The sequence below is a fragment of the Megascapheus bottae genome, chromosome 16, assembly GCF_031878675.1.
Source record: "Megascapheus bottae isolate mThoBot1 chromosome 16, mThoBot2.hap1, whole genome shotgun sequence".
Classification (NCBI taxonomy): domain Eukaryota; kingdom Metazoa; phylum Chordata; class Mammalia; order Rodentia; family Geomyidae; genus Megascapheus; species Megascapheus bottae.
Window position 1 is genome coordinate 42,834,396 of NC_143524.1, and position 12,188 is coordinate 42,846,583.

Genomic DNA, 12,188 nt, shown 5'->3' on the forward strand with positions numbered 1-12,188 from the left:
ATAGTTTATTGCCATTAGAAGTAGTCATTATAATTTATAATTACCATGTAAGGGAACAAGTTTTGTTGGTTGTGGGGTTTGACCTTCATACCTGGACACGGTACCAGAGCCTGTTTGTGGACAAGGCTAGTATTTTGCCACCAGAGCCACTATGTCTTGATTTTTATAACAGTTATGGGTTGTTTCTAAATCATTATTATTAGATCTTTCAATTTCCAATTTCAGTTTGAGAAGGAGAATTTTTTTTCTCTTTTCTGTTTCTTTTTACTTAAACCTATTATACTAACTTCCTTTCTAGAACTTGAAAAAAAAATTCTCATTGCATAAACATGCAATAAGCAGTTTGGAGTGTTCCTTGATAGTTCTTTATTTTATGAGTCATAGGTTTTTATGTCCATATAGTTATGTTTATAGTTCCATAACCATGTCCATAGCATTGGGTATGCAAATATTGAGTCCTCGCTCTTGTACTCTTTGGATTTAATAGCCACATATTAAGGATACCATGTGCCTTTTGTTCCTTTGGTCTTGACTTGTCTCACTCAACTTGATTCACTATAGATTCATCCACTTCCCTGCGAATGCCACTATTTTATCTTGTCTGTTGGCTATGTAGAATTCTATTGTGTATATATACCACATTTTTTGTATCCATTCATCTGCAGTAGGGCATCTGGATTGTTTCCATCACCTGGCTATTGTGAATAGTGCAGAGATGAACATAGCTGAGCAGGTGTCCTTATCATATCTTGGGTTGTGATGTTTAGGATAGATGCCCAGAAGTGGTATGGTGGGATCGTAGGAAGGTCAATTTTCAGTTCTTTAAGGAACCTCCACACTGCTTTCCAGACTGGCTGAACTAGTTTACATTCCCACCAGCAGTGTAGTAGGGTTCCTTTTTCTCCACAACCCTGCCAACATCTGTCATTGTCTGAGTTCAAAATCTTGGCAATTCTTGTTGGGGTAAGGTGGTATCTTAGGGTTGTTTTTATTTGCATTTCCTTTATGACCATAGATGATGAACATTGCCTCATATGCTTTTCTGCCATTTTAATCTCTTCTTTTTTTTTTTTTTTGGCCAGTCCTAGGCCATGAACTCAGGGTCTGAGCACTGTCCTTGGACTTTCTCAAGACTACAACTCTACCACTTGAGCCTCAGCACCACTTCTGGCTTTTTTCTATGTATGTGGTACCAAGGAGTTGAACCCGGGTCTTGGTGCATGCTGCTAGGCAAGCACTCTACCACTAGGCCAAACTCCTGGCCCTAATCTCTTCTTTTGTTAAGTCTCTCTTTAATTCCCCTGTCCATTTAGTAAATGGTTTGTTGGGTTTGGGGAGGATTAGTTTCTTGAGTTCCCTGTAGATACTGGATCTTAAGCTTTTGTCAGATGTATTATTGGTAAATATCTTTTCCCAGTTGGTTGGCTGTCTCTACTTTTGTGGCTATGCTTTCATCTGTGCAGAAACTTTTTATTTTTAGGTAGTCCCATTTATCGAGTCTCTCTCCAGTGTGTTGTGACCCTGGGATTCTGTTCAGGAATCCTTTGCCTGTGCCCATGAGTTCCATTGTCTCTCCAACTCTATCATGTAGCAGTTTCACGGTTTCCGGTCTGACCTTCAGGTCTTTGATCCACTTTGAGTTAATGCTTGTGCATGGAGACAGGCTAGGGTCAATTTTTAGTTTTCTGCATGTGGCTGCCCAGTTTTGCCAGCACCAATAATTGAATAGACTGTGTTTGTTCCACTGTATCTTTGGCTCCTTTGTCAAATACTGGTTGACTATAGGTATGTGGTTCTATTTCTGGATCTTCTATTCTGTTCCACTGATCTTCTGGTCTGTTTTTGTGCCAATACCAGGCAGTTTTTGTTATTATGGCTCTTTTTGCCTAGAATTGTTTTGGCTATTCTAGGTCTTTTCTTGTTCCATATGAACCTTTGGATTGTATCTTCTATTTCAGTAAAGAATGTCTTTGGGATTTTGATGGAGATTAAATTGAATTTGTACGTCAATTTTGGCAGTATAGCCATTTTCACTATGTTGGTTCTCCCTATCCATGAGCATGGGATGTCTTTCCATTTCCTAGTGTCCTCTTTAATTTCTTTTGTTAGGCTTTTATATTTTTCATTAAATAATTCCTTTACATCTTTGGTTAGGTTAATTCCTAAGTATTTTATTCTTTTGGGGGCTATTGCAAATGGGATCATTTTCTTGATTTGGCCTTCTGTTTGTGTATTGTTGGTGTACAAGAAGGCTACTTACTTTTGAAGGTTAATTTTGTATCCTGCCACTTTGCTAAAGTGGTTTATTAAGTCTAGAAGTTGGGGAGTGGAGTTTATTGGGTCACTCAAGTAGAGGATCATGTCATCTGCGAATAGGGATAGTTTAATTTCTTCTTTCCCTATGTGGATCTCTTTGATGTCCTTTTCTTGCCTTATTGCTCTGGCTAAGGGTTCCAGCACTATGTTGAAGAGAAGTGGAGAAAGTGGGCATCCCTGTCCAGTTCCTGATTTTATTGTAAATGGTTCCAGTCTTTCACCATTTAGTATAATACTGGCTATAGGTTTTTCATATATGGCTTTAATTATTTTAAGGAATGTACCTCTTATTCCTATTTTTTCTTTTTTTTTTTTTTTGCCAGTCCTGGGCTTGAGCTCAGGGCCTGAGCACTGTCCTTGGACTTTCTCAAGGCTAGAGCTCTACCACTTGAGCCTCAGCACCACTTCCGGCTTTTTTCTATGTATATGGTACCGAGGAGTTGAACCTGGGTCTTCGTGCATGCTAGGCAAGCACTCTACCACTTAGGCCAAACTCCCGGCCTATTCCTATTTTTTCTAGTGCTTTCAACTTGAATGATTTTGACAAATGCCTTCTCCGTGTCCAGAGAAATTTACCATATGATTCTTATCCTTAGCTCTATTGATGTAATGTATTACATTGATTGATTTGCAAATGTTAAACCAGCCTTCCATCTGTTGGATGAAGCCTACTTGATCATAGTGTATGATTTTTTTAAAATTTGTTTCTGTATTCTGTTGGCTAGTATTTTATTGAGGAGTTTTGCGTCTGTACTGTGTTCATTAGAGAGATAGGTCTGTAGTTTTCTTTTTTTGTTGGGTCTTTCCCTGGTTTGGGGATGAGAGTAATATTAGCTTCATAAAATGAGTTTGGTATTGCTCCTTCTGCTTCTATTTCTCAGAAGAGTTTCAAGAGTATAGCTGTTACTTCATCTTTAAACATCTTATAGAATTCTGCAGTGAAACCATCTGGACCTGGGATCTTTTTGTTTGGCATTTCCCTGATTGCTTCCACGATTTCATTGTATGAAATTGGATTGTTCAATTTGTGTACCTCATAATTGTTCAATGTGGGCAGCCTATATTTATTTAAGAAATCATCCATTTCTACTAGATTTTCTTGTTTCTTTGAATATAGAGCCTGGTAGCACTTACTCATAATGGACTGAAGTTTTTGGATATCAGTTGTGATTGTTGCTGTGGGATCTCTAATCTTGTTTTTTTGAGTCTCCCCTCTCCTTTTTTTGATTAATCTTGCCAAGGGTTTGTCTATTTTGTTGACTCTTTCAAAGAACCAACTTTTTGTTTTATTAATTTTATGTATAGTGGATCTTATTGTTATTTCTGTCCTTCTAGTTGTTTTAGAATTAACTTTTTCTTGCTCCTCTGGGTGTTTCAGTTTTTTTTTTTTTTAGGTTATTTACATGCTCTTCTTCTGTCTTTTTAATATGCTCTCCTATTGCGATAAATTTGCTCCTTAGAACTGCCTTTGCTGTGTCCCATAAGTTCCTTTGTGATGTCTCTTGATTGTCATTACATTCAAGAAAGTTTTGAATTTCTTCTTTGATCTGATCTGTCACCCAGGAGTTATTCAGAAGTGTGTTGTTCAGCTTCCAAGTGTTTGAATGTTTTTTGACTTTTACTGCATTATTCAGAACTAGTCTGACTTCACTGTGATCTGATAGAATGCATGGGATTATATCAGTCCTCTTGTATCTTATGATCTGTTTTGGAGTGTGTTCCATGTGCTGCTGAGAAAAATGTATAAAGTTTCACCGTTGGGTGGACTCTGTGTATATCTGTTAAGCCCAGCTGGTCTATGGTGTCGTTTAAGTCGATGGTGTTTTTGCTTAACTTTTGTTGAGTTGACCTGTCATTTGATGAGAGTGGCGTGTTGAAGTCTCCCACTATGATTGTGTTGCAGTCTATCTTGTTCAGTAATTCTAAGAGAGTTTGTTTGAAGAATTTGAGTGCTCCCATGTTGGGGAAGTGAATGTTTATAACTGTAGTATTGTGGGTATGGATTGTACTGTTTACTAATATGTAGTGGCCACCTTTATCTTTATGTAGTGATTTTACTGAGAAGTTAATTTTGTCGGAGATTAAGAGATTGCAACTCCTGCTTTTTTGCAAGGTGCACTGGAGTGGAAAATTCGCTTCCATCCTTTCATCTGGAGCTTGTTTCTGTCTTTGGCAGTGAGGTGGGTCTCTTGGAGGCAACATATCGATGGATCTTATTTCTTAATCCAGTCTGCTGCTCTGTGTCTTTTGATTGGATTGTTCAGCCCATTCACATTTAGGGAAATTATGGAAAAGTGGTCAGTGTCCTTTGTCATCATTTCTCTCTTTTTTTCCCTTTTTGTGTTTAATGATTTATTCGTAATTGCTTCTTGATGGGGGTTCTAGCTGTTCTGCAATTTGTTCTTGCTTATTTAATATTTTTTGTAATGCTGGTTTAGTGTGCATGTATTCATATAGCTTCTCTTTGGAATGAAATATTCTTGTTTCACTCTCAAACATAAATGCTAGTTTTGCCTGATAAATCAGTCTGTGTTGGCAGTTTGCTGGTCTTCAGGGTATGAATAATGTTTTTCCATGCTTTCCTTGCATTTAGGGTTTGCGTGGAGAGGTCTGCAGTTATTCTAATTTTTTTCCCATCGTAGTGTAGCTCTTTCTTTGTTTTTGCATCATTTAAGATCAGCTCCTTAGTATTCTGGTCTAGTGTTTTTACTATGATGTGTCTAGATGAGTTCCTTCTAGACACATCCTTCTAGGATCTTGTCTGTTTGGAGTCCTGAAACCATCAATAATGTATTTTCTCTTTTGAGGTTGGCGAAGTTCTCAGCTATGATTTTGGTGAATAAGGGTTGCATTCCTTTATCAAGGTACTCTGCCCTTTCATTCATCCCTATTATACGAAGATTAGATTTCTTGGCTGCATCTGCCAGGTCCTGGAGTTCTCCTTGGTGAATTCTGACTGATTTTTCCAGGCTGTTGATTCTCTGTTCCAGCTCTTGTGTTTTATCTTCCGTTCCTGATGTGTCCTATTCTCCATCTCAAGTCAATTTGCTGCTTAATGCATCCATTTTTGCTTGAATTGTGGACACTGAGCTTATCATGTCTGCTGAGAGGGTATTAATCTTTTCTTCCACTTCTCTTTTGAATTTGAGGAGCTCCTTGGTAATTTCCTGCTTTTGTTTTTGGAATTCTGCTTTGATATCTTTATTCATGTCTTTGAATAGAGTCATATTTCGTGTCTCTTCAGGTGTCATTTCGTGGGATGGTGACATCTCTCTCGTCCCTACACTCTTGTTTCCTTTTGGGCTTTGTATGGGACTTTGATTATTTATATATGTCATAATTCGTCTTTGTACTTTCCAAGGCATCGAGGACTGTTGTAGGTTCGCTCTGTGGTTGGTAGGTGGCGGTCTTTACTTGGTTTGGGACTGGTGGTTCTGGGAATCTGTGTATACCCGTAGTTCTCAGCCAAATTATTTCCGTCACTGACTAGGTCAGAGTTTTCAGCTTTTGCAGGTGTTCGGCCAGTTCCCAGAGGCTGACTGCTGCTGCATGGCTAGCTGTCAGCCCAACCAGTGGCCCCATATTGGGCCATAAGATGGAGTTGCACACTTAGGTCTCAGCTAGCTCTGCTGATGGCTAGTTTGCCTACCCTGTTCCCGGTGCGGGTCCTAGCTGAGGGCCTGGGGTTTGGGAGTTTTTGAGTGGTCTCAGCTAAACCTTCCTGACTGGTTTCTGCCCTGTTCCCTGGGGCGGGGCCCAGCTGAGGATGTGGGCTCTGAGGGAGGGACCGCGCCTTTCTGGTTCTCAGAGGGTAAGATCAGCCCCTGCTGGTCTGCCCTTCAGTTCCCTGCTATTCTGTGACTCGGTGGGGGGCCCATTGGTGCTGTCTTACTAGAGGCTCCCAGCAGGAAGGGCCCCACTTATGTTTGGGTCAGTCAGAGGCTGGCTGGCAGACTCATGCATACCCCCACCCACTTTTGGAGGGCAGAGTCTCAGAGCCCCCAGTCTCCAGTTTCAGTGGCCTGGGAGAGGAGCCTGTTGGGCAGGTGGGAGCAGGGACACCTCCACCCACTTTGGTGGGGTGCTGTGTCTTAGCGCCCGCCCAGTCAATGGCCTGGGGGAGGGGGCTTTTGGGGAAGGGGCAGGATTCTGAATTCCGTGTCCCCCTGCACTTGCCAGTTTTTTTGGGTGGGGTGGAGGGGTCTGGATTAAGTTCTGTAGCTCGCCACCAGCTCTGCTTTCCTGATGGGTTTGGGGGAACCTGTTGGACTACTTACACCTCAGATTTGGCTGTGAGCTGCTCTGTGGTGTTGGAGGATTGTTCACCTCCCCTCTGGTCTCTGCTGCCATCTGTGCTGTCTGCACCCGGTCTATGTGGGTTCCTGCGTCTGGATCCCACTGCTTGTTGGAGTTGCAGGAGTTCTGGGCTTCCAGGGCCAGCACCCTCCGCCTCCGCTTTCAAGGGGAGGGGTCCTCGTGTTTCAAATTCTTTGAGAAAGTTGGATATAAGCTTTATCTGGATTTCTTGCCCGTTTGTGTCCTTCTCCATTGCTTCTTGAATTTGTAGTTGTGGGTTTCTTAAAATAGTTGGCTGGTGGGATTCCCTGATTCTCCCTTTTTGTGGGAGAGAGCTAGACTGGGTCCCTATTGTCTCTGTGCCATGTTCGCTCCTCCGTTTTTCTTTTGTTTTGCTCCTCAATTCTCCCCTTGACTTTTTTTTTTTGCCAGTCATGGGGTTTGAACTCTGCCTGTGCTGGCTTTGAGCCGTGATCCTCAGATCTCAGCCTCCTGAGTAGCTAGAATTACATACAAGAGCCACTGCACCTGGCATTTTTAAAAAAAATTATAAAGGGTGATATACAGAGGGGTTACAGTTACATAAGTCAGGTAAAGAGTATATTTCTTTTTGGACAGTGTCACCCCCTTCTCTCACTCTCTCCCAGTTTTTCCTTCTCATCCCCACCTGCTTTACTTTTATGTCAGGAGCTAAGTATTTCAGGTTGTCTTAGAACTTAAGATCCCCCTACCTCAGAATCCCAAATGCTGGGTTTGTAATTTACAATCTAATTTAGTACTTGAGTTAAATATCCATGATTGAAATTACTGAGTGAAAAGTCATTAAATCTCTCATCACTTTTACAGTCCCTTGGTTATCTCATATTGTTACACTATCTCACTTTGTTACTTGATATATTGGATATATTTGAATTTGGTTATCTGAAATTGGATAGGGAACGGGGGAAAACAAGATGAGGGGTGGGGGAGGGGGGAAGGGAAATGGGGACCATGACATGTGAAAGGGTATCAATGTGTGGGAATTAATGCACCATTTATCTGGCAAATATCATGTAACCCTTCTATTAATTACAATAAAAAATATATTTTAAAAAAAGTCATTAAAAAAAATGTGCTTTGGGACTGGTAGCATGGCCTAGTAGTAAAGTGCTTGCCTCACATGCATGAAGCCCTGGGTTCAATTCTTCAGTATCACATACACAGAAAAAGGCAAAAGTGATGCTAATGCCCAAGTGGTAGACTGCTAGACTTGAGGAAAGCCCAAGGACAGTTTTCAGGCCCTGAGTTCAAGCTTCAGGAGTGCCCCCCCCCCAAAAAATAAATATATATACCTTTTCTGATTTTCCTTTTCTTTTAAATTTTTTTTATTGTTATAAAGGCAATTTACAGAGGGTTTAAGAGTTATGTATATCAGGTAAATAGTACTTTTTGATGTTGTTGTCGGTTATGGGGCTTGAACTCAGGGCCTGGGTACTGTCTGTGAGCTGTTTTGCTCGACTAATGCTCTGTCACTTTGGACTACAGAACCACTTCCGGTTTTGAGTGGTTAATTGGAGATGAGTTTTGCAGGGGACTTTTCTGCCCAGATTGGCTGTCAGCCTCCTAAGTAACTAGGATTACAGATCTGAGCCACTGGCAGCTGCCAGATTTAACTATATATTATGTTAGTGATAATAAGGTATGTATGAGGCCATTCTGAACTATTGTAATTTATACTTATTGGATTACAGTGACAATATAGAGTGCCTTGTTTTATAATTTCTTATGAAATGGCTCTTTATGTCTTTGATTGGTTTCATTTAGTTCATGATAGTTTTACACTTAACATTTTTTGGTTATTATAAAGATGATGTACCAAAGGGTTATAGTTACATAAGTTAGGTAACAAAGTACATTTGTAGAAGGATGGTGTTTTTCCTTAGTTAATGATCTTTTTTTTTTTCAGTTTGCTTCTCATTTTTTTCCAGTAATGCCATTGAGACAATCTAACACTGTTTCTAAGATTTATCCCCCAAAGATAGCTAAATTCTCTAATAATATATTAAATACTTTGACTAACATTTTCTTCCCCTTTCCATCACCCTTTCTCTCTCTCTCTCCTCTCTTCATCTCTCCTTCCTCCCTTTGTCTTCTCTTTTCTCTCTTCTCCTCTACCCTTGTTTTTCCTCTCCTCCCTTCTTCTCTCTCTGAAAGCCTTGACAGATCCAAATGCTTCTGCAGCCCAGCAGGCTGTTCTTCAGCAGCACCTCAACAGTCTAACATACTCACCTTTTGGAGACTCTCCTCTCTTCCGGAATCCCATGTCAGACCCCAAGAAGAAAGAAGAGGTAAATTCATTTTTTCTATCTTCACTTTAGAGGAGTCTAAAAGAAAACTGACTTATTCGTCATTGCCATAGATATTCCATAGTTAGGCCAGGAGTTTGGACTAATGGTAGAGGGCTCGCCTAGCATACATAAAGACCCAAGTTTGATTCTTCCATTACATATACTTAGAAAAAAGCTGGAAGTGTTCTGGCTCAGGTGGTAGGGCTCTTAACCATGAAAAAGTCCAAGGACTATGCTCAGGCTCTGAGCTGAAGCCCCAGAACTGGCACAAAAAAAAAAAAGAATTCTGGGCACAGTGGCTCATGCCTGTAATCCTATAGCTACTCAGGAGGCTGAGATCTGAGGATCAAGGTTCAAAGCCAGCCCAGGCACAAAAGGACCTGAGACTCTTATCTCCAATTAACCTCTAGAAAACCCTCAAGAAAATGGGAAGTGGGGCTTGGCTCAAGGGTAGTGTAGTAGTCTTAGTTAAAGAGTTCAGTGACAGCACCCAGGCCCCATTCAAGTTTCATGACCCACCAAAAAAAAAAAAAAAAAAAAAAAAGAGATATATATATATATATATATATTAGAGCATTTGAGTGATTTGGACATCAGAAGATATATCATGTAACTTCAATACATAATATTCAGGGCAAAATACACTAGGCAAAGGAATCAAATTGTAAATGATCACGAAATATATCTGAGAAAGTTCATGGTAAGTGAACAGTCTGTACTGACAAAATAAGAATAAATTGTGATGGGCTTTATATGCTACTCATCATTATTTAAAGTGAATATATAATATACTGTTCAAGAAAATCAGTGTGATCATCTTGAAAAATGCTCTAGAAACATTGTTAGAGCTATCATCTTAATTTCCTTGATGCCTTAGTTTAGTCATCATTCTTCTGGCTTAAATTTTTCTTCATGCTCTGTTTTTTGTTTTTCAGAGATTAAAACCAACAAATCCAGCAGCCCAGAAGGCTCTTACCACTCCTACTCATTATAAACTGACACCTCGTCCGGCTACCCGAGTCCGACCAAAGGCTCTACAAACAACAGGCACATCCAAATCCCATCTCTTCGATGGGTTGGATGATGATGAACCATCGCTAGCAAATGGTGCATTCATGCCCAAGTGAGTTTATGTTATTTATATAAATTAAATATTGATACATGATTTAAATATGCTACATATAGAATACAGTCCACTTTTTCAGAGAGTGAAGTTGAGAGTCTCTTTGTATAGCCCAGGTTAGCCTTGAACCTCAGACCTTGGTGCATCAGTCACTGAAGTAAGTGCTTTAATTATAGGCTGTTAGACCATCTCAGTTTTGAGTCTGTGTACTTGTACTTTGGCTTGGATCTAAGACTTCACACACTCACTACTGCAGCTGCTTTACCACTTGAACCCCACACCTCCATTCCTGGCTTTAAGCTAGTTAGGGATAACAGTCTCTCAGATATACTCCAACTTGCTTCAAACCTCTTAGAGCTGAAATTCTAGGTGGAATTATAGGTGTATGCCACTTGTGTACAACTTCAGTTTATTTTAATTTATACAAGAGATCATGGAGATTAAAAATAATTTAGTTCTTCCCTGAAATAATCATAATATTTTAAAAAATGATTATCTAAAACCAGATCATTTGAAGAATTTTTCTTTTTTCTCTTTGTAGGAAGAGCATTAAGAAATTAGTTTTGAAGAACCTTAACAACAGTAATCTCTTTTCTCCTGTTAATCGTGATTCAGAAGATCTAGCTTCACCATCTGAATATCCAGAAAATGGAGAAAGGTAAATTGAATTATGTTTTGATTCTTTCCCCCTAAAGTACACCCAGATTCTGCACGCTGAACTTGACAAGATACCACCAAAGATCCTGCTTAATTGCTGAGAATGTGGCTTAGTGGCAGCGTGCTTGCCTAGAATGCATGAAGCCCTGAGTTTGTTCCATAGTACCACATAAACAAATAGGCTCCAAGTGGCCCTGTGGTTCTCATAGAATGCTAGCCTTGAGCAAAAGAAGCTTATGGAGAGTGCCCAGGCCTGAGTTGAAGCCCCAGGACTGCGCCCTCTCCTACCTCCACCACCCCACATGCATGCACACACGCCAAAAAAGACCTGCTTAACAAAATCAGACAATTTTTTTCCTGCTTTTTGGCAATACTAGAGTTTGGGTTTGAACTTAGTGTCTCACACTTGATAAGCAATTACTCTACCACTTGAGCCATGCTCCCCTCCTACTCCACCCACAAGTTGTGTGTTCATTTTCAACATAGTATTTAGTGAATACATCGCTACATTTGTTCTTTTTTTAAAATTTTTTTTTTAATTTTTATTTTTATTTTATTTTATTATTTTTTGCCAGTCCTGGGCTTAAGCTCAGGGCCTGAGCACTGTCCTTGGATTTTTCTCAAGCTCTACCACTTGAACCACCGCACCACTTCTGGCTTTTTTCTATATATGTGGTACCAAGGAATTGAACCTGGGTCTTTGTGCTTGCTAGGCAAGCACTTTAACCACTAGGCCAAACTCCCGGCCCGCTACATTTGTTCACACCCCTTGTCACTCCATTTCTATGCCATCTTTACCCTCCCCAAAGACATATAAAGGAACAGATGATCAGAAGAATAGAAAATGAATATACCAACAAAGATTTTGTTCATGTTTCTATTTCCTGGAGTTCATTTCAATAATTATTTTGTATGATCAGAAGCACGTAGGCTTTGTACCTTTCAGTTTCTCTCCTAAGAGTATCCTCCTTGTGTGTGAATAGCTAGGGTCCTGTATAATTTATCATGTCCCATTATATTTTAGATTTAGCTTCCACATATGAGAGCCCAGCCCCTCTTTTTTTCCAGGGGTGGGGGTGGGTCATGGGGCTTGAACTCTGGTCCTAGGTGCTGTCCCTGAGCTCTTCAGGTCAAGGCAAGTGCCCTACTACTTGAGTAGTAGTGCCACTTCCGGTTTTCTAGTGGTTAATTGGAGTCTCACAGACATTAGTTCCCCGAGCTGGCTTTGATTGAACCGTGATCCTCAGATCTCAGCCTCCTGCGGCATGAGCCCACTGCACCCGGCTGAACCTAGAATTTTATGAAAGTTTTTGAATATTAGTGACTGTTGCATAGAAGTATTACTGCTTAGTGGCTTCTAGCTGTCAGTGTGTATTTTTACCTTTTGTGTACCTTTTGTGGAAACCATACCTAAGGCTTAAACTCCAGGCTTTCTTCTTGCTAAGCATGCACTCTACCACCTTGAACCA

General features: G+C 40.3%; 1 protein-coding gene across 3 annotated transcripts in view; it reads left to right on the forward strand.

Moving 5' to 3' along the window:
* Nucleotides 1-12,188, forward strand: part of Nup98 (nucleoporin 98 and 96 precursor) — a 96,482-nt gene that overhangs the window by 37,342 nt on the left and 46,952 nt on the right. For all 3 annotated transcript variants that reach the window (XM_090348306.1, XM_090348308.1, XM_090348307.1), the window contains exons 13-15: nucleotides 8,806-8,939; nucleotides 9,875-10,062; nucleotides 10,604-10,720. In XM_090348306.1, coding sequence (XP_090204432.1) covers nucleotides 8,806-8,939; nucleotides 9,875-10,062; nucleotides 10,604-10,720 — 439 coding nt within the window. The remainder of the gene's footprint in view (nucleotides 1-8,805; nucleotides 8,940-9,874; nucleotides 10,063-10,603; nucleotides 10,721-12,188) is intronic.